The following is a 20276-nucleotide window of genomic DNA, read 5'->3' on the forward strand; positions in this document are numbered from 1 at the left end:
CAACAAGTCAAAGAAAAACAAAGAATTTGGAGTTGAGGCTACCATAGCTTACGGTAGCCACCGTAAGCTACGGTAGTGTCCCAACGTAGCAGCCTAGCGTAAACAGATAGAACATGGCGTAGCTTAAGGTGGACACCGTAGGCTTCGGTGGCATCTGATAGGAATTTTTTTTTTAAGTAAAGCCAAAATCCATTAAAAACTAAATAAAATTATTTATAAAACAAAAACTAAAAATTACCCTACCCCCCATGAAAAACACGAGTTGTCCTCAACACGATGAAGAGATTCCTAAGAATTCCCCACACTTGATTTGGACAACCTCCTAAACGAGAAAGGTAATTTTTAAAAACAAATTTGAACAAAATCTAAACTAAATTATACAACAAACCTGGACCGTTTAATTGGTTATTTCCTCATGCGACCGCAATAGGTAGCCTACCTTGTCCACTTCACACATGTTGATATCCTTACCCTCCAAGTATGGTTTAAGTCGGTGTCCGTTCACAGTTTGTCTTGCTTGATTGTGCAAGTCTTCAATTTCCATATCAGCAAACTTGCCCACTCTTGTTATAACATACGGGCCCATCCATTTTCTTTTCAACTTTCCAGGAAAAAGCTTGAGCCGTGAATTATATAACCAAACCTTTTTCCCTTCTTCAAAAACCTGCTTCCTCAACTTGGCATCATGAACCTTTTTCAACTTATCTTTTTACGCCTATGCACACTCATAAGCTTCATCCCTTATCTCTTCCAATTCCGCCAACTTCAACTTTCTCAATCCACCGGCTTCGTTGTAATCCATGTTCACACTCTTAATAGCCCACAGTGCCCGGTAAGCCAACTCCATAGGAAAATAACATCCTTTCCCATAAACCAACCGGTAAGGAGTCGTTCCTATGGGCGTTTTATAAGCGGTTCGATACGCCCATAATGCATCATCCAACTTTACCGACCAATCCTTCCTATCAACCCTTACAGTCTTCATCAATATTTCTTTAATTTGTTGGTTGGACACTTTAACTTGTCCACTTATTTGCGGGTGATACGGAGTAGCAATTCAATGATTCACATTATACCGCTTCAACGATTTCCCAAAATTGAAATTTTTGAAATGCATCCCACCATCACTTATAATCACTCTCAGAATTCCAAATCTTGCAAAAATATTGGATTGAACAAACTTACGTACCACGGTGTGATCATTAGTCCTTGTTGCTATGGCCTCAACCCACTTTGAAACATAATCCACCGCCACCAATATGTATAAATACCCACAAGAATTTGAAAACGGACCCATAAAGTCAATTCCCCATACATCAAAAATGTCAACCACCAAAATGGGTTGCGAAGGCATCTGATCCCGTTTTGAAATTTCACCCATCTTTTAACAATTTAAACAATGGTGAGCATATTCACTTGCATCTATAAAGATTGTGGGCCAATAAAACCCACATGTCAGAACTCGGTAACCCGTATTTTGCCCACTAAAATGACCAACACAAGTGGATGAATGAGCATGTGCCAAAATCTCTTGAACTTCCAATTCGGGAATGCAATGCCGAATGATTTGATCGGCACCAATTTTGAACAAATCGGGCTCATCCCAAATATATTGCTTGACTTGGGAGAGAAATTGTTGTCTCCTTTTCTTGGCCCAATGTTTCGGCATCTTACCCGTGACCCGATAATTGACAAAATGAGCATACCATGGTGTAGTGGAAACGGCTAACAATTGTTCATCCGGAAATCTCTCATTGATTTCATGTGAATCATCGACCCCTTCGAAAGTAATTCTCGATAAGTGGTCTGCCACCACATTTTCACACCCATTCTCATCTCGGACCTCCAAATCGAACTCTTGTAACAATAAGACCCAATGAATCAAACGGGGTTTTGCATCTTTCTTCTCCATGAGGTAACGAACCGCACTATGATCCGAATAGACCACAACCTTACTTCCCCATATGTATGACCGAAACTTATCCTAGGCGTACACCACCGCAAGAAATTCTTTTTCTGTAGTGGTGTAATTCAATTATGTCTCGGATAAAGTTTTGCTTGCATAGTAAATCACCACTGGCTTCTTATCAATTCGTTGACCCAAAACTGCTCCAATCATGGTATCACTTGCATCACACATAATCTCAAAAGGCTTCGTCCAATCCGGCGGTTGCAAAATCGATGCTTGCACTAATTTTTCCTTCAAAACATCAAATGCTTGCAAACATTCATTAGTAAAATCAAATGCAACATCTTTTAGCTACAAATTGCATAAAGGTTTAGTAATCACACTAAAGCCTTTAAATAAACAGCCGGAAAAACCCGGCATGCCCCAAAAACGACCTTACCCCTTTTACATTTTTCGGTGGTGGTAGTGAAGAAATAACCTTAATTTTTTCTTTATCCACCTCCATTCCCCTACTTGAAACTACATGCCCCAACACAATACCCTCTTGTACCATGAAATGACTTTTCTCCCAACTTAAAACCAAATTAGTCTCGACACAACGTTTTAAAACTTTTTCCAATTCATCAAGACATCTTTCAAAAGTTGACCCAAAAATAGAAAAGTCATCCATAAATACCTCAAGTGAATCCCCAACCATGTCCGAGATAATACTCATCATACATCGTTGGAGCGTGGCCGGGGCATTACACAATCCAAATGGCATTCGCCTAAAGGCAAAAGTGCCATATGGACATGTGAATGTGGTTTTGTGTTGGTCGTCGGGATGGATTGCAATTTGATTATATCCCGAGTACCCATCCAAAAAACAATAAAATTTTTGACCCGACAATTTTTCAATAATTTGGTCAATAAAAGGTAATGGAAAATGGTCTTTTGAGGTAGCCGCATTTAGCTTCCTATAATCAATGCACACTCGCCACCCGGTTACCGGTCGAGTAGCGATTTGTTCACCACTTTCATCTTTAATTACCTGGATACCGGCTTTCTTTGGAACTACCTATGTTGGACTTACCCATGCACTGTCTGAAATTGGATAGATAATTCCCGCATCCAACCATTTGATGGCTTCCTTTTTCACCACCTCTCTCAAATTGGGATTCAACCTCCTTTGAGTTTCCCGAGTAGGCTTTTCATCGTCCGTGGTGATGATTTTGTGCACGACTATAGATGGACTAATACCCTTCAAATCGGCTATTGTCCACCCAATCGCCGCCTTGTGAGCCTTCAAAACTTCCAACAATCCCTCTTCTTGAGCCTCATCCAAGTTAGAGGCAACGATAACCGGCAACGTCTCACCTTCTCCCAAACACACATACTTGTGATGACTTGGTAATTCTTTCAATTCTACCTTTGGAGGACAAATCAACGAGGGTTTAGTATCCGAATTGATTTCTATTGGTAGACTCTCAACCTGATGAGTCCACGGTGGTCTTCCGTCTTGCAATGCCAATACCTCTTGTTTCTTTTCCTCTAACTCCAATGCACAACTGTGAACATATTCAGAATCATCACAAACACAAACATCCAACATACCTTCCTCATACTCGTGTGGTACACACCCATCTATAATATCTGCCATAAAACATTCTTTACTAGCCAATGAATTAGCAACATTAGTAAACACATTTAAACGCATTTTTTCTATTTCCAAAGGCCAGGTCAATTATACCAAACCGGCAGTCAATAATAGCATGAGCAGTATTTAAAAATGGCCAACCCAATATAACATTTTGTTGTTGTATTGAGTCAACCGACGAGTAATCCAGAACCAAAAAGTCAACAGGATAATAAAATTCCTCTACTTTAACAATAACGTCCCGCACGATCCCTCGAGGAAGTTTGTGAGACAAATCAGCCAATACAACTGTGGTCTCAACTCGTTTAAGTGGACCAAAATCGTATTGGTCATACAAACCCCCTGGTAGGATACTCACACCAGCTCCAAGATCCAATAGTGCCCGTGACATTTGAAAGTCACCCACTTGAATGTTAATCAAGGGCGCTCCCGAGTCTTGAAGCTTAGGTGGAAGATCACCCTTTAGAATTGCACTCACTCTTTCAGTTAAATCAACTCGTTTAGGAACTTTTTGTTATCGTTTCTGAGTACACAATTATTTTAAAATTTTTGCATATGCGGGTACTTGTTTTATTGCTTCAAGTAAAGGAAGATTAACTTTAACTTGTTTAAATACCTCCCACATCTCCTCCTTTTGAGGACCCCGTTTTAAAATCACATTTTTCTTGCCCGGGTCAAGCAAAGCCGAAGGAAATGGAATTGGAACCTCTTCCACTTCCTTGCTTTTATCGTTTAAAAGTTCATTTTGACCTGAATCTTTGTTTGAAAACGTGGATGGTTTAGGGGGTTGAATGGGTGAAGATTGTTCCTCTTCACTTTCTACCCCCGTCACATCCTCTACCACACCTTCAACTAATTCTGGTGTTGTATTGATTTTAAACTCCTTACCACTTCTTAAAACACTTACCTAATTAATCGGCACATTGCGAGAAGTAGTGTGAGTAGGGTTCACCTTGGTGTCACTCGGGAGTTGACATTTGTTCTTCTTCAAATTGGATACCTCGGTTGCAAGTTGGCCCATTTGAGTTGTTAATGATTGAATGGCCTTGTCACAAATTTCATCCTTTTGTACACGAGCTTCATCCAACTGATTCCTCTTTTGCAACTCTTGCTGCATCAACTTTAACATGTTCATCACTTCATTCCCACTTGATGAACCTTGGCCCGAAGACCCACCTTCATTACCACCCATTCCTTGAAATTGACCTTCATTTCCTTGGTTGAAGTATTGCTGACGGGGGATAAAGGTGGTTTGAGAAGTCCCTTGGAAATTTGGATTGAGATAAGTTGCTTGATTTCCATAACGGAAATTTGGATGATTTCTCAACCCGGGGTGGTAAGTGTTTGAGTTCATATTGAAATTTCGATTACCACCCCCTCGACCTTGAAGTGCATTCACCTCTTCAACTTGTGCTTCCCCTACCGTACATACATCAGCCCCATGACCCAACTCGTTAAAATTGATACAAACATCAATTCTTTGATTAGTAGTTTGTACCCTCCACATCCTCCATAGTATGAACTTGCGGTCTTCCAATTGTCGGCCTTGCTCTTCTTGCAGTTTGAGCCTTTCTCTTTGATGTGACCGACATTTGTTCCAAGAATGCCCAATCGTCTTGTTCATAATTGGTACCGAACGTACCGTTTGTGATTGACATCAAATCCCTTTCATCTTCCGCATTCAACCCTTCATGAAAAGCATTCAACAACTCCCAAAGAGCTATACCATGATGAGGACAATTCTTGATCATCATGTTGAACCTCTCGAATGCTTCATGAAACATTTCACCCGATTGTTGTTGGAAAGACCTCAAACTTCGTCTCGCATCATTAGTCTTTTGAGCCGTGTAAAACTCTTCTAAGAACCTTTGTTGCATCTCAGCCCAAGTATAAATCGATGCGGATGGCAAGGTGTAAAACCATCTCTTCGCCTTATCCTCCAACGAAAATTGAAATAACACTAATTTCACTTCTCCGGTGTAAAACCTTGACCCCCAATCGTGTTGCAAATGGAGTCATATGCCTCCAAATGAAAATAGGGTTCTTCCGTTACTAAACCCTTGTACTTTGGTAAACTTTAGAGCGCATTGGTTCTCATTTCAAATGTTCTTCCATTTTTGTTTTGAGGAATAACCACTGGAGATGGGTTATTGGTGATGACCGGTCTAAAGTGAGCTTCAATTCCTTTAACTATTTCTCTTGCATGACGTCTTGGTACCCCCAATGGTACTCTCGGTTGGCCCATTTGCCGATAAACAGGCCTTTGTTGTGCATATTGTTGGTATTGTGGTTGAGGATTTGGTTGTTGAAACTGAGGTTGTTGATATTGAGGTTGTAGAGGAACTTGTTGCAATGGTTGTGGTTGCTGCGGTTGGTCTTGAATAATTGGAGGCCCACCCCATTTTTGCACTTATTGTTACAGTTGTTGTTCGGGTCCATACCCGAATTTCCCTTGATCCTCATGTGACATTTGAGCCAAAACAAGGTACACCTCAGTCGTAATTACCGATTAAGCAAATAAACGCCATTTGCGTAACCAATGAACGATCAACCGAACGGGTCGGGTTATGACCCAGATATCTCGGGGGCCATTTATAAGTGATATACGATCTACACAAGCTAAAATATTAGAAATATGGTCTTAGTTTGATAGCAAACAAGTTAAACAAAAACATGCTCGTTTAACCACCCGCTATAGATTTAAACGCGAAAGATAGTTACAAACCAAGCATTGTATCATCCGTTAAGTCGAAAAAGACTTACCAAACACTTATTTGAAATGTTTTAAGCGATCCGTGAAAATATTTTTGATTTTTACAAACATATAGTATGCTTTTATAATTTTACACAAAACTAGCCGAAAAACACTTGTTTTCGCGTTGTTTAACGCACCTAATAAGTTTTTCGCGCCAAAAACCGAACCCGAACTAAATTTGGACTGGGATTTTCGTGTTTGGGCTTGAGAAATCAAAAACTTGGGCCAAAATGGGCCCATGATGGTCCGATCGCAGCAGCAGCCCCCCCCCCCCCTTTTTTTCTTTCATATTTAAACTAGATACAAGATATTTTCAACATTATTTCTTGAAAATTCTGGACAAAAACTTCTTCTTCAGCCAAAAAACTCAAGAAACCCTAAGGTAAACAACTTAAATAAGCTACTTTTGCACTTGTTTAAACTTGTTTAATACCATAAAAACATGTCTTGATTACTAAAAATCATTCCTAACCGTGTAAAAATCCTAAAAATGGTCCATAAACATGTTTTGATCATACACATGGTAAGGAACCTGTTTTGATAGTTTTTTTGGCCATAAACACAGATTAAAGGGTTGAAATGACATTTTTACGGTTCAAAAGTTTGTTTTTGTGCACTAGCCGAAACCCTAAGTTAAGGGTTGTTATGTTGATGAAATATTGCATGGTTTGTGATATAGGACTTGTATCTAGCTTTCTTAGAAGCACAAGAACCTGAAAACTTGATTAAAAGGTCAGAAACGAGCCAAACCCGTTAAGGTAATGCCGAAACACTCGCTTACGGGCTATTTAGGTTAAGGTTGTGATTTGCATATTGTTAGGACTTGAAATTTTTCAGAGACATCAGGGACCATGTCAATGACTCCCTGTTCAAATTTCGTAATTTTTCAACCATCCGAGAATATTTGGCGAATTTATTACCGAATTAGGATGTTTATTTGGGAAAAATAGCTAAAATACTTCAAAAATTATGAAATTTTTCTGGGAACTCAGATTTTTGATGCATTTTGATCACATATGAATTTTGGGATCATTTGGAGAAGTTTAAAGGGGTTTTGTTTATTTGCGTTCGTGTGAATTTTTACAGCCGAATTTGGGCCGAAAAGAATATTGCACGAGCTTTTTACATTCTGGAATTGATACAGGTTGTTTTGGTACATTATTTGAGTATTCATGAAATTTTGGTGAATTTTTGGAAATTTTTTGGGGTAAACGGACGATTTTCAGACGAAATATAGCTGATAAAATGAATTTTTATAAATTAATAAATCAGTAAATAAATTCCAGAAATATTTTTATAAAAATCTACATATTTTAATTGATAAGTGGTTAAATTTTCATAATTTAATGATTAACGGTTAATTAATTATGATAATCTGAATATTAAACAAATTCAGTTTTTATAAAAACCAGCAAGTTCGCGACTAGTGAATCTGCGGGAATATCAAAACACCAAGAGTAATCAAAAATCATATTTTTGGGCTAATTAAGTAAAAATAAACTTTTCAATGAGAAACCTGGACAATCCGGGTGGATTGTGCTCGTTCTTCTCAAATCAAACTGAATAAACGGAAACGGGCCCCGTGGCTAATCCGGGACCCCAGTATGTGATCTTTCTTTATAACTTAATCATGTTATTAACCAATACATTTACCCAAGCTTATTTTCCCATAACTGTTTTCTGAACGCGTAAACGAATAACTTGGCCCAACTGGGAAAACGGGAATCTGAGCCAAGTTCAGTTTTAAGTATTAGACATTGAACAACATCACAACCTAAGCCTATCGCCACTTTCTGGGCTTTCCAGCTACACCCAGATTAGTTATGCAGCCTAGTTTAGTATTGAGATTATAATAATATTAAAATATTAATATTATTATAATATTAATTATAGGGACTACTGATAGCAGACCAAACGAACCACGAGCTGATACAGTACTGATTATCTACTAAACCGTGAGTTTCATGACCCCACTTTTAAACTGTTTTACGAACTTTTGGGGTGAAAAGCATATTTGATTACATATACATACCTGAAACATGTACTGATGTGAATTATCTAAGTGCTAACACACGAAAGTCCCCACGATCACAGTGATTAACTTCGAGCCGGTGGCTTGTGAATAGTACTATTGGTTTGACAAACCCAAACGGAGCCAGCACGGTTTGCCGAGACACCAAAACCGTTTGCACCTGACCATAATTTTTACGAACCAGCTATGTAGTGTTAGACATAGCTACCGGGGCATGTTGTGTGCGGAAAGGGGCCACAGTGGTTGATTGAGCGTGGGAAATGGAGGCACGCAGCACGAACAGTCCAGGCTTCACTGTAGCTTAGCATAATTACATCACATACATCATTTATATCACATACATCATTTACATCACATACATCATTTACATACATACATACTTATCTCATGATTACAAGTGCTGACTTGTGAATACTCATTACTGTTTTCTTGAAACTCGTGAAACTCACCAACTCTAGTAGTTGACCCGTTTTAAACTGCTTTTCAGGTGTACCTAAATCGGAATGATTGGGTGATCTGTCACGTGCCTGAAGTGTGTGGTTGATGCTATGTGAATAGAAGCAAGGGTGTTAGTAGTAAGAATGTATAGTTAACGAACTAGTTTTGTTTGTATCGCCTAGACTGTAAAACAATGATAGAACGAAGAAATGTAATATATTGTAAATTAGTTTGTAATATTTCTTTATAAACAATGTGTTGATATCAGAGGTGTCTGTTACATTCCCGTTTTACGCTTCCGCATTGTGCTAGTCGGGGTGTGACACCTCAATTGGCTCCCATCAACCCCACTTGCATACCCTTCTTCAAAATCTTCATACCTTTCACTACCATCACCATACCGTGGCCCAACAAACAAATGCGGGCCCGATCTTTAACCCGATGGAATATGAGTTATGGGTGGGTCTTGGGTAAATATGTATGGTTGTTGATAACGTGGATTTTGTTGAGATTGGAAAGATGATTGTTGTTGTGAGTTTGATGATTGTCCTTACATAGGCATGAAAGTGGTCAAGGGGGGAAGGTTAGGTGGTGATTGAAAACTAAACACGGTTGAAGTTGGTACATTTGTAGAGGTTGTGGTAGTAATGGGTTCAGTGGATGATGGGTTTTCATAATTTATGGGTAGTGGCATTGGCGGGACAGTTTGTTTCGAAGCCATGATTGTGGTGTCAGTTGTTTGACTTTTTGTACTTGGAGACCCAATAACCTTGTTATCTCTTTGCAGAATCCGGTTCTGACGAAAGGTTCTCTCGATTTCAGGATCAAATGCTAACGGTGATGAAGACCGAGAGCGTCTTGTATGCATATACCTGTAAGTACCTGCACATTAGCACAACCCGCGTAAAACTAACAATAACAATTTAAACAAAAACTACAAAAATAACACACGTTGTGCACTAATCCCCGGCAACGGCGCCATTTTGATGACCGTCGTTTTAGTCATGGAAAAACCTAATTAAACTATATAGATAGAGTAAGTAGGGTATCGTATCCACGAGGAGCATGTGGTCGGTATTACAAAGTGTATTTGATTTTTAATATTAATATTTAACTAACTAAGGTGGACAAACTATGTCAAGTGAAAATTAGAAGATTGGTTTTAAAAACAATTTAAAGAGAATGCAACCTCCTCTGGGTTTCAGGTTCTAGGTTTCACACAAAACTTGTTTGATTAATTGGACACCACATATACATGGTGTTGGAAAGTAGTTTAAGTAGCTATTGAGATAGGCTTTTGTCATGAACCTAATACAATTCAATTACCCACTCTACTAGTATCAAGTCAACCCCCTTTAGTCACCCAACCCGCTTCTAGGGTTTGTCATCAACCGAACGTGGTTGTAAAGAAAGAACTCAAAACACCAACAAACTGTTTAATTAACTAATACTTCAATTTGTTAAATGTTTGTCATCACATAAACGAATACAATCCATAAATAAAACTAAGTTAAATATTTGACCTAAACAAACCATTCACCCAGAGTAGATCACAAGTGGACTAGCCTTTCATCTAACGGACCTTTTCTTCTTGATTCCTGTACATGGCAGCCAAGGGCTGCTGCCTTCCTCCCCTCTGCCCTACTACCGTTCACCAAAAAAAACTCCCTTAAATATGATGACAATCCCTCTTTTATTTGCCCTCTAACTGACTTTTCATGGCCCACGCACGTAATGTGATGAAAGGCCTATTTTAATTATTTGGTTCCTTCTGTTCTTTTGCGTGAGTGGGCGTGACATTAACAACCTGGCCATCATCAGATAAGTATCATTTGTTGTAGTCCACTTGATTTTTCTTTATCCCAATTCAAAGACCATTACGTTGCATGACTTCTAATTCATCACGTGTGATCCTCTTCTAATACCAAATTGATGTTTTATCCAACTTTTATCTCAAGAATTAATTCTTGAGTCCACTGCTAAAAACAATATCAAAAAGTAATCATTTTTCATTTTCTTAATGTCTAGGTGTTCTTGAATCTTGAAGTTTCGGGGGAAGGGTATCCATCAAAATGGCGTTCACACTAGCAGTTAAATCAAATTGTTTAGGAAACTTGTGACGTCTTTTGTGGGTAATTAACTCTTCTAAACACTCAACATGATTAGGATTCTCTTTAATTTTTTCAAGCAATGGTTTATTTATTTTCACTTTTTCAAAACTCTCCCACCTTTCACCCTTAGGTGGTTCCCGTTTACTTGCTCCTACGTATCCTAGGGGGATTGTAAAGGATGTGATTGTAAAAGTTGGTGAATTATATTATCCTGTGGATTTCCTCATGCTTGATTGCGTAAAAAATACATAACCGACTGTTATTCTAGGTAGACCGTTCTTAGCTACAACAAAGGCTATTGTTAATTGTGCTGAGGGAACGGTTAGAATGAAGTTTGGGGGAAGAAAAATGAGTTTAAAGGTGTTTTCTAATTTATCTAATCATAAAACTAACAATTGTGGATCTCCTGAGAAGGAGAATCAAACAGAAAAGAAAGAATGTTTTATGATTGACAGGTTAAAGGAAAAGAAAGTAAAGAAGAAGTTAAGAAGGAGAAGAAGAAAAAAAGGCCAAGAAATTGTTGGAGTACGATTATTACAGAGAAACTTATAAATTTTATGATATTGTCTGGGAAAAAACTGATAACGAGAAAGGAACAAGTTTAGGAGCGGAAAGAGGCAAGCACCCCACGAGACCACCATGAACGGCACATCATGTATGGTCTGGCTGAAGACCTTAACAAAAATTTAGCGCTAACTGAGAGGCAACCCGGCCTTGTATTCAGGTACGTGTATATTATGTTGTATTTAAAACTTTGTGGGTGTAGTTTACTATAAACCCTTACGAGACCATACTCGTCCACCCGGGCTACCGGGGGGTTTAAAGGGCTTGTTGCATATGCTAAATGCAATCGTAATTCCTACGAAAGTGAGTTAGGTTTTTTAATATGTGTACTTTTTTAACAAAAGTCAATATGAAACTAAATACTTGGCTTGGTAATTGATTTTTATTATTATTATTTTCTAATTGAACAAAAGAAATTTGCAAAATTCTTAAAAGAGCTAAAGTATAATATTTGTGAGAAGCTTGCTTCTATACATTTTTAAGATTTGTAGATTAATTCAAGTCTTTGGAGAAGACAGATCATCCCAAGCCAACTATGGAACTACGCTGCTAAATATCAGGTGATATTGCTTCATGCTTTGTTTTGTCATTCTAGTTTATGTGCTAAAAGTGTAATTGTATTATTGTATAGTTTGTTTTGACCATCACATAAGACCCGGTTTTAAAATTAATAATCAGTAAATTTGAACCCTGTCCTCGCTAATGTCCTTTTAAAAAGCTAAAATTTTAACATTGAGGACATTGTTAACCTCCAGTGTGGGGATGGGGGGGAAATTAAAATTTTTTATTGCCTTATAGTAGCTTAAATGTGCGCAAAAGCCGAAATTGTAAATTGTTAATTACTGTTATTAATGCCAAGTTAAAGGTCTTTGGTCATGGTCAGTTTTTAAGCTTCTCGAAAGTATTCTCATCAAATATTTTTCAAAAGGGAAAATAAAAATGGACCGTTTGGATGGGGATAACGAGTCATGGGGACGGGTACACATGTTTCACATCGGCAGCCTATTTTCTTCCGTGCGTGTGTGAGATTTGCCTTATATATAATACACATATAATATATAGATATATATATATACGCATGTCATATGAGTGCTATAAAGAGTATAACCAGTATGTTCATGATATTTAGAACTTGTTTGTCATATGCATGTCAAGATCTTAATACCACCACCTGTATAAAGAAATAGGACTGTAGAAACCCACATGTAATAATAGCCTTTTCATAAAAATAAAAAAAAATAAAACAATACTCCCTATCCTACATTATCCCTTAGGTGCCAAATTTGTGTCTTTTCCCTTTCAATTGGATGAAATCCAATATATTAGAATTGTATATTGTCAGTTCTTGAGCATAGTACACAATTGTACGTATGCCTCGGGTCAGTTGTTTCTATATATTGATGTCAGTAATCTTAAAAAAAAAAGAAAAAAATAGAAAAAAATAGAGAAAAAAACGAAAAAAAAAAGAGAGAGAAAGAAAAAATTGAAAAATCAAAAAAAATTCAAAAAGAGTTGATGCTTGAAGTCAGTATTGGTTGTAAATAACAGTCAGTCATTAGTTTCGGATTGTTTGTTTAGTTGTTTGAATAAATTGGGTTTCATCCACTCTAAGTCACTAAATAAATCATATTCCATACCCAAACCTAAGCCATAGCAAAACCCCTAGTCCTATTCTTTATGCAACCGGTGGTTAATGGGTGGAGATATGACCGGCTCGCAAGCTTATTACATTGTGTTCATACTCGGTACAAAGGGAGAGAGATACCAGCACACTTTTTGCTGGTCCATATATTAAGCCGAGAGGAGAGATATATATATTTATGAGGGGTGTGATCATGTGTGCCTTAACCGGAAACAAAGTACACTTGTTTGGGTGGTTCCATTGTTTTTTTTAATGCGTCATTAAATTTGTTTGGTGGGTTATCAATCTTGAAAGTGTCAGCCTTAGGAATTGGGTATTACCTTAGACCTTACTAGTATTAATGAAAATAATTAATGAACTAACGATCGAGATGCATGCGTCACATGAGAGTTTGCTTGAGGGCAAGCAAATGGTAAGTGTGGGGATGTGATAAGTGATTGATTTGCACATGCTTATTATATCTAATTAAAGGTTTTTTACCCAATTTACGTGTCTTACTTTTATTATTTTATATAAATTGTTGGTTAAAACATATTAAAGAGCTAAAACAATTAACGTGTGATTTAATTGCTAAATGTATGGATGCTAGACATTAAGAAAATGAATCACACGTTAATTGTTTTAGCTCTTTAATATGTTTTAACCAACAATTTATATAAAATAATAAAAGTAAGTTGTTGCACATGTAAATTAGGTAAAAAAACATTTAATTAGATATAATAAGCATGCGCAAATCAATCACTTATCAAAACTCATTACTGACTTGATCAAAATCCGCAGTTAGACACACGTTGTTCCCTTGCTCGCGTCTTATTACCATTAAGAAACGGACCACAAGGGACACAACGTTTGCAAGCCGACAGATGAAATCATGCATACTCATCCATGGGAAAGGACCTTAGTGTATTGCTTGATAACGGAGGTATGTCTTGTAGTGGGGACTATTTGCTGATATGCTTAAAATAAAAGTATTTTTATCTTCTGATTCTAAGGTTTAAGTCAAGTTGGGGTGACTGTTTAAAAAATCAAATTATGCCTGAATCAAGATTAGAACTGATAAATCCTGAAACCTTGTGCTTAATTGAACCAAATTAATAGTATCACAGAAATCTCTGAATCATTTGTTTTGAAAGGTTTAGGTGGACAACAATACCATTGACCAACTTAACACCAGTCATAATAAATGCTGAAAATAAAACTATGATGGAAGGTCAATTTGGTCAATATGATTTCTTGCTCAAACTCAAAAAAATATGTGATCTTTGTATTGATTTCAAGTTTGTAAATATTTGTTAAATTACATTTGCTATTTGTTTCTTTTGAAAAACCAAAAAGATTTTCTTTTCTGATTTAGCTTTTAACTCTTAATGGGCGGGTGAACTATATCTCTAGGTGTTTTCATGAATCAACAAATCTTGTAAAGTTTCTTCAATTCAAAATCAAAAATATCAAAATGTGTATCTGTTTTTAACAAGGTCATTGATTTGGACTTGTTTAAAATAGAAATTTATCAAAAGTTGAGCCTTATTTAAATTATTCTTTTAATGTACAATGACATTAAATTGTACTTGTTATATTACATGGGTGTGAATTCTAAGTTTGATTTTGAGAAGGATATGGGATTAGTTGAAGAGAATGTGTTGGTGAATGAACACCTTGTTGAGGAAGAATTGGACAATAAGCCGGTAACATATGTGAATGTTACTTATCAAGTGTTTTCAGAGTTCGATGAAGAAATTGAAATTGTTAGTCAAGAATTTGATGATCAGGGTAATCCTATACCTGCTAAAGACAATCCAACTGAAGAAGCTAAGGTAAATAGTCAAGAGCAGGAGGAATGGTTTGAAAGGAAGAAAATTGAACTGAAGCGTATATACTTGAATCCAGTCAAGTATTATAAGAAGAAAGACAAAGAGGTGAAATGGGGTAAAGTTGTGAGTATAGCCTATCTTAAAAAGATTCGAAAGATTGTTATTCGTAGGAAATATGACGTACAATATTGTGAGAGCCTATGTGAATTAAAATCGTTACCGTGGATGGACGTGGTAGACATAGTTGAGAAAGAACTATTATATTGTCCTAAACGTGGAATGGTGAAAGATATCTGGGAGTTTATCAAACTTCAAGCGAAATGCAGATTTCGAAGTTGGACTCCTCAAACTCCATATCTTCATATGTCTAAAGTCAAGAAGATCCTGAAACAGATGATTTTGTGAAGACCTGGTGGTACAAGCAACCAGAAACTCTAAAAGTGATTCCCATGTACCCGATGGAGCAAGACTTTCATGTTTATTTTCGGTGATGGTACTATGATGAAAACCGTGGTGAAGCTCAGATAGTGTTAAACAGAGATGGAGTGTGGGATGTGATAGATGTGATGGATCCGATGTGGCTAGTGAACTGTTCGGAGAAGGATATAGAGACGCTGCATAAGTGCAAGATTCAAGTATCACGTGATAAATTTCATGCATCTGCTATGCAATACCAGAAGGTGATTAAGATTTGTTATAAGTATAAGATTCACTCTGAAGAAGTCCGGAAGAGCAAATGGTTTGAGTTTGGTGAAGAGGAAGTAAAGAAGGAGAAGGAAAGAGAGGAGAAGATAAAGGAGAAGATTCGGATTGCATCGTTGAAGAAATTCCAATACAAGGGTGTTGGAATATCTATTCCCACAAATCAAAAGCCCTCAGGTAAACGTTCATGGGAATATATGAGGAGGGAGTATAGAGAAAGAGTTTTTAAGAAGAAAGACTGAAATATTGAAGATCGAAGACCTAGCAACATCCAAGGGGGAGTCTGTTAGGACATAATGTCTATTGCTAGGGTCTTATATGTATTTAGATATGATTGTATAGGGCTAAAAAAGTCAAATGTATAGGTTGTGTTTGATAGTCAACGCATAAGTCTTCAAGTCAACGCATATCATATGCGGCGTATATGATATACGCCGTATATCATATACGGACTTGATGAGCTTGTTCATGTTTCCTATAAATATGGGACTTATACGTTTCCAGTTAGACTTTTTGGGTGAATGTTAGAGTGAGAGAGTAGAGAGAGAAAGTTGCTACAAAGTCATATATTGTAATCTTTAAAGTTATCAATGAAGAATATGCTTAATTTTTACTTGTTTTGTTCATTCTCAATGGATTCCGCACTTTGAGATACAAGCTGTAACATCTAGAGATCCTAATTGTTGTATACATCAGCATGGCATCCTCTTTCATCGTCCCAGATTATTAATTTGGTTTTTTCTTATAATTGTGCCTCGTCTGTGCCTGGATTTATGTAGAAAGTAGAATCCTCGTTCAGATTTATAGGAATATGAAACCTGGAATGTGCTGTGCGACCTCCGATTAACAATAACGAAGCAATTCCACTTCTCGTTATAATGTCACTTCTCGCGAGATCCATACATATATATGTATATATAACAAAACTAAAAATTTAAAATGGGTCGGGTTTTCGGGTTTAAAAAGTAACGAATGTTACGCATGCTGATTTTAACGCTCCAGAACTTACTCAACCGAGAATACCATCAAGGTGGAAACACACCACTTTGAGAAAACTTTTAACAAAGTGTCACATATTGCGACAACTCATAATATATGTGAAAGGTTCATTTTTTTAACAACGAATTTCTATCATCTAGGATGGTTATAGTATATATTTGTAACACTCTCTCTTGGTTATCAATTATTAAAAAAACCTTGTCCGAAAAACTTGTTGGACAAAACCATATATAAGGGAAAACAAGTGCAATATGTATTGTCTTTCTCCCTAGTACTTTTGGATTAGCTATATTGACTAATTAAAAAACTTAGTAAAAGACACAGGGTGTGTTTGGCAAGAAGCTTTTAAGAGTTTTTAGGGGCTTCAAGCTTCAAGCTTTTGAGAAAAAGCTTCTACCTAACAAAAAGCCTTGTTTGGTTCAATGGGCTTGAAGCTTTTGTATTAGGAGAAAAAGCTCTTTTTCCAAACGCTACTACTACTAGCGTTTGAGAAAAAGCTACAAGCTTTTACAATTGAATTTACAATTTTGGTACTTGAACTTTCATCAATTTTTGTTAATTTATATAACAGTTACATATTTTACCCTCATTTAAAACTAACTACCCCCATGACTCTTTAAGAGTCCATAACTTTTTCACACGTTAATATTTTTTTAAACACATTACATCATAAAAAAGAGCATTTTATTCTCTTTAATTTGAGTATGATATTGATATACTTCTTTACCGGTTACGATTGGCAACAAGTCTAGTCAGAAGAGCTTGGGTCATGTGTAAGACCAAATTAGGGTCGGAACGAGTCGATAAAAAAGGGTTAATTTAGTTTAGTTCGTGTCGGTACGGTTTTGGGTCAATAGAGGCTAGACCAGAACATGTTTCAGATTAAAAACGGTGTCGTGTCAGAAAGGGTTTCAAATCAAAAGAGGTTGTTTTAAAAAACTATCTATTTGAAATTACTGTATATTTTAGTTTTGTTTCTTGATTTTCGCCACGATTACACGCTTGATGTCTTTGCACGAAGTATACGTCTGCATTCGGGTTATGCATGCACTAATATCAAGTGAATCACGTACTGAGACTGATTACGCGGTTGATCTCAGGTTGCGCACGCACTCCGCCGCACCGCGCTGGCACCCAATTAATTTTATTAAAAGCTCTAGCTACTCTGCCAAATACCTAAATATATCTAAAAAGCTCCAGCTACTCTGCAAAACACCTAAATATATCTAAAAAGCTACAGCTAACAGCTAACAGCTACCAGCTTCCAGCTTCTAGTTACCAGCTTTCAGCTAGTTTTGCCAAACATACCCACAATAGAACAAAACTTTAGCAAAAAATAATGCAAGGTTTATAATATTTCCTCTCAATTTAATATGCATCTATCCAGTGACGAGTGTCGCTCTGTTATGTAAATTTGCTCAAAACTTGTAATTTAGGATTTGCCACTTGAAATATATGTTTTGACTCATTCCAATTGTTCCATCACTGGACACGAGCTATTTAATATCCATGTTGGCTCATAGGGTGTGTGGGGTGCGCAATCGCTTAGGACCCAAAATTTTTATGACCAAAGTAAGTAAAAAATTATGGATGCATCTTAATGGTAGAGTACTTCCATCGCATGCGTTAGATACACTAATCGAAACCTTACATCTCCAATTTTTTTGTTACATGCACTAGAAGTGACATGTGAAAAATAAAGGATTCATCGGATTTCGAACACGTGAGCTCCCCTGTTTCTTGTAAGGGTTTTCTCACTTGCTTTAACACTATTTTGGTTTTTATTATCTAAATACAAAAACCAAAAATTTTAGTTTGATTGGTTATTTTGCTACAAAAAATTTGTTTTGTTTGCCTATATGACAATTATCGTTGGACTGATGAATTTTTTTTGTATGTATAAGTTTCTATTGTATAGGCTCATGTTCACTAACCGCAAATGGAGCTTGAAAATCTCATATATGACCTATAACATCCCAAAAACTTTTGTACCATTTTTTCTGACTTTAGAAGTTAAAGGGACCAAATTGTTATTATGCCAAACTTAAAGTCTAGGGTCTAATCTATAATTTTTCAATTTCAAAATTTAGATGAGACGAACTCTCATTATTAGACGGCCCGACACAATAATACCTTGGGTATTAGGTTTCCTTTTGTGACAGGGTGTCTCATACGCCTAAAATTTGTGACATTGTATGAGACGGAACGTCTCATTTTGTGGCGGTCTGTCTCACCGCCCAGTTCAACAAGAGGTGGCAAAATCAACCAAAACGTGGCAGACCTCGATTTATGACTCATGAACTCGTTTTGGCCTATAAAAGGAGAGTTTTGGACGTCCCTAACACTCACACGACATATGAATCACTTACCAAACACCCTAGATCAAGTTAAGCCTTGTTCTTAGTTTGTTTAAGCAAGTTCAAGTGTCAAGAAGGTGTTCTAGCCAAGGAGAAGTTCTTATCAGAGATACCAGAGGTCTAAGAGCTGTGTCAAGTTGCTCTTAGATTGTAAATAAGCTTGGAAGTAAGGTATAGTATGTCTAGTGCTCGTTTAACTTTGTTTATTGTGTTCAAGCGAGTATCCAAGCTATTATCGATCGAACCTTGGTATAAATTAGTAACAGAAGTTATGTTAAGTATTTTATGCATACACAAGGTCATAGATCACTTAAACACACGTCACAAAGATGTCAAAATCATTTTTAGCCTTAACGGGCCAAACAGAAGTATTAGTCCGAACGTCTAATCATGCAACGGCTCATCTCATCCTTAAATATTGATGTGGGTCAAAATTATCGTGTGACGGCCTGTCACACTTATACGGACCGTCTCATTATGATACTGTCTGTCTCAAAGTAAATTTTTATATATCTGGGGTTTGCCAAATGAGATTAGAGACATGATTAGATCATCTCTACCTTAAACCACCAATTCAGCAATGGAATTGGCTGGTTATATGATGAATGGGTTGATCAGAACCCATGAAGAAGATAAAAGAAGGTGTCTTCAAGAAGAATGATAGGGAAAATAAAGAAAAATATGGTGGGGAAAAGAAGGACTCCCGGTCATCAATTTTGGTGTGCAAGACTTGCAACCGAAGAGACTTTGGGAAATGCATCTTTGACAAGTCAATCACCTGTACTGATTATAAGCAGGCGCCATGTGGGACATAAAACCTCAAGATGCTAGAAGAATAAGATAGCTTGCTATGGTTGTGATGAGTTAGGACATTTTCAATCTAAATGCCTGAAGAATAATAAGAAGACCAGAGGAGATGGTGTAGGTGATAGTAACACCAAGAATGAGGGTAAGAAAGGAAATGCACAAGTCTTTGTTCTTAACACCCAGAAGGTAGCAAAAGTGACGGGCGTCATAACTAGCACGTTTCTTGTTAATAATGTCCATGCTAGGGTTTTATTTGACTCCGGTGCAAACCAAAGGTTTATACATAAAAAATTTTGTAATTAATTAAATGAACCTTAGTTAAGCTAGACAAATTCTTCATTGTCAAAACAGCCAACGATAATCTGGTCAGAATATCCGAAGTCCTAAAGAATGGGGAAATTTTATTAGCAGAATATGCCATGCATGTTTAGTTGTTACCCACAACACTTGCTGGTTTTTGCATCATCCTAAGTATGGATTGGTTATCTGATAACCAAGCCCGTATCTTATGCG

At 37.0% G+C, this 20276-nt stretch overlaps 2 protein-coding genes and 1 pseudogene across 2 annotated transcripts; 1 reads left to right on the plus strand and 2 right to left on the minus strand.

Annotated features, from left to right (window-relative positions):
• Nucleotides 1-715: 715 nt before the first annotated feature.
• LOC143586635 (uncharacterized) lies at nucleotides 716-1381 on the minus strand. Its single transcript, XM_077068133.1, has 2 exons — nucleotides 1077-1381; nucleotides 716-962 (listed from the first exon to the last, which is right to left on the minus strand). Exons 1-2 carry the CDS (start codon nucleotides 1379-1381, stop codon nucleotides 716-718), a joined length of 552 nt encoding a protein of 183 aa, XP_076924248.1.
• A 3-nt stretch (nucleotides 1382-1384) lies between these two features.
• On the minus strand, nucleotides 1385-3936 carry LOC143586636 (uncharacterized). The gene is made up of 4 exons (XM_077068134.1): nucleotides 3687-3936; nucleotides 3051-3541; nucleotides 2075-2200; nucleotides 1385-1984 (listed from the first exon to the last, which is right to left on the minus strand). Exons 1-4 carry the CDS (start codon nucleotides 3934-3936, stop codon nucleotides 1385-1387), a joined length of 1467 nt encoding a protein of 488 aa, XP_076924249.1.
• A 1331-nt stretch (nucleotides 3937-5267) lies between these two features.
• LOC143586637 (small nucleolar RNA R71) lies at nucleotides 5268-5368 on the plus strand (annotated as a pseudogene).
• Nucleotides 5369-20276: the final 14908 nt, after the last annotated feature.

This window comes from Bidens hawaiensis, unplaced genomic scaffold (assembly GCF_021521415.1).
Source record: "Bidens hawaiensis isolate Kalapana, Puna unplaced genomic scaffold, B.hawaiensis_p1.1 tig00034741_1, whole genome shotgun sequence".
In the NCBI taxonomy this organism is placed as follows: Eukaryota; Viridiplantae; Streptophyta; class Magnoliopsida; order Asterales; family Asteraceae; genus Bidens; species Bidens hawaiensis.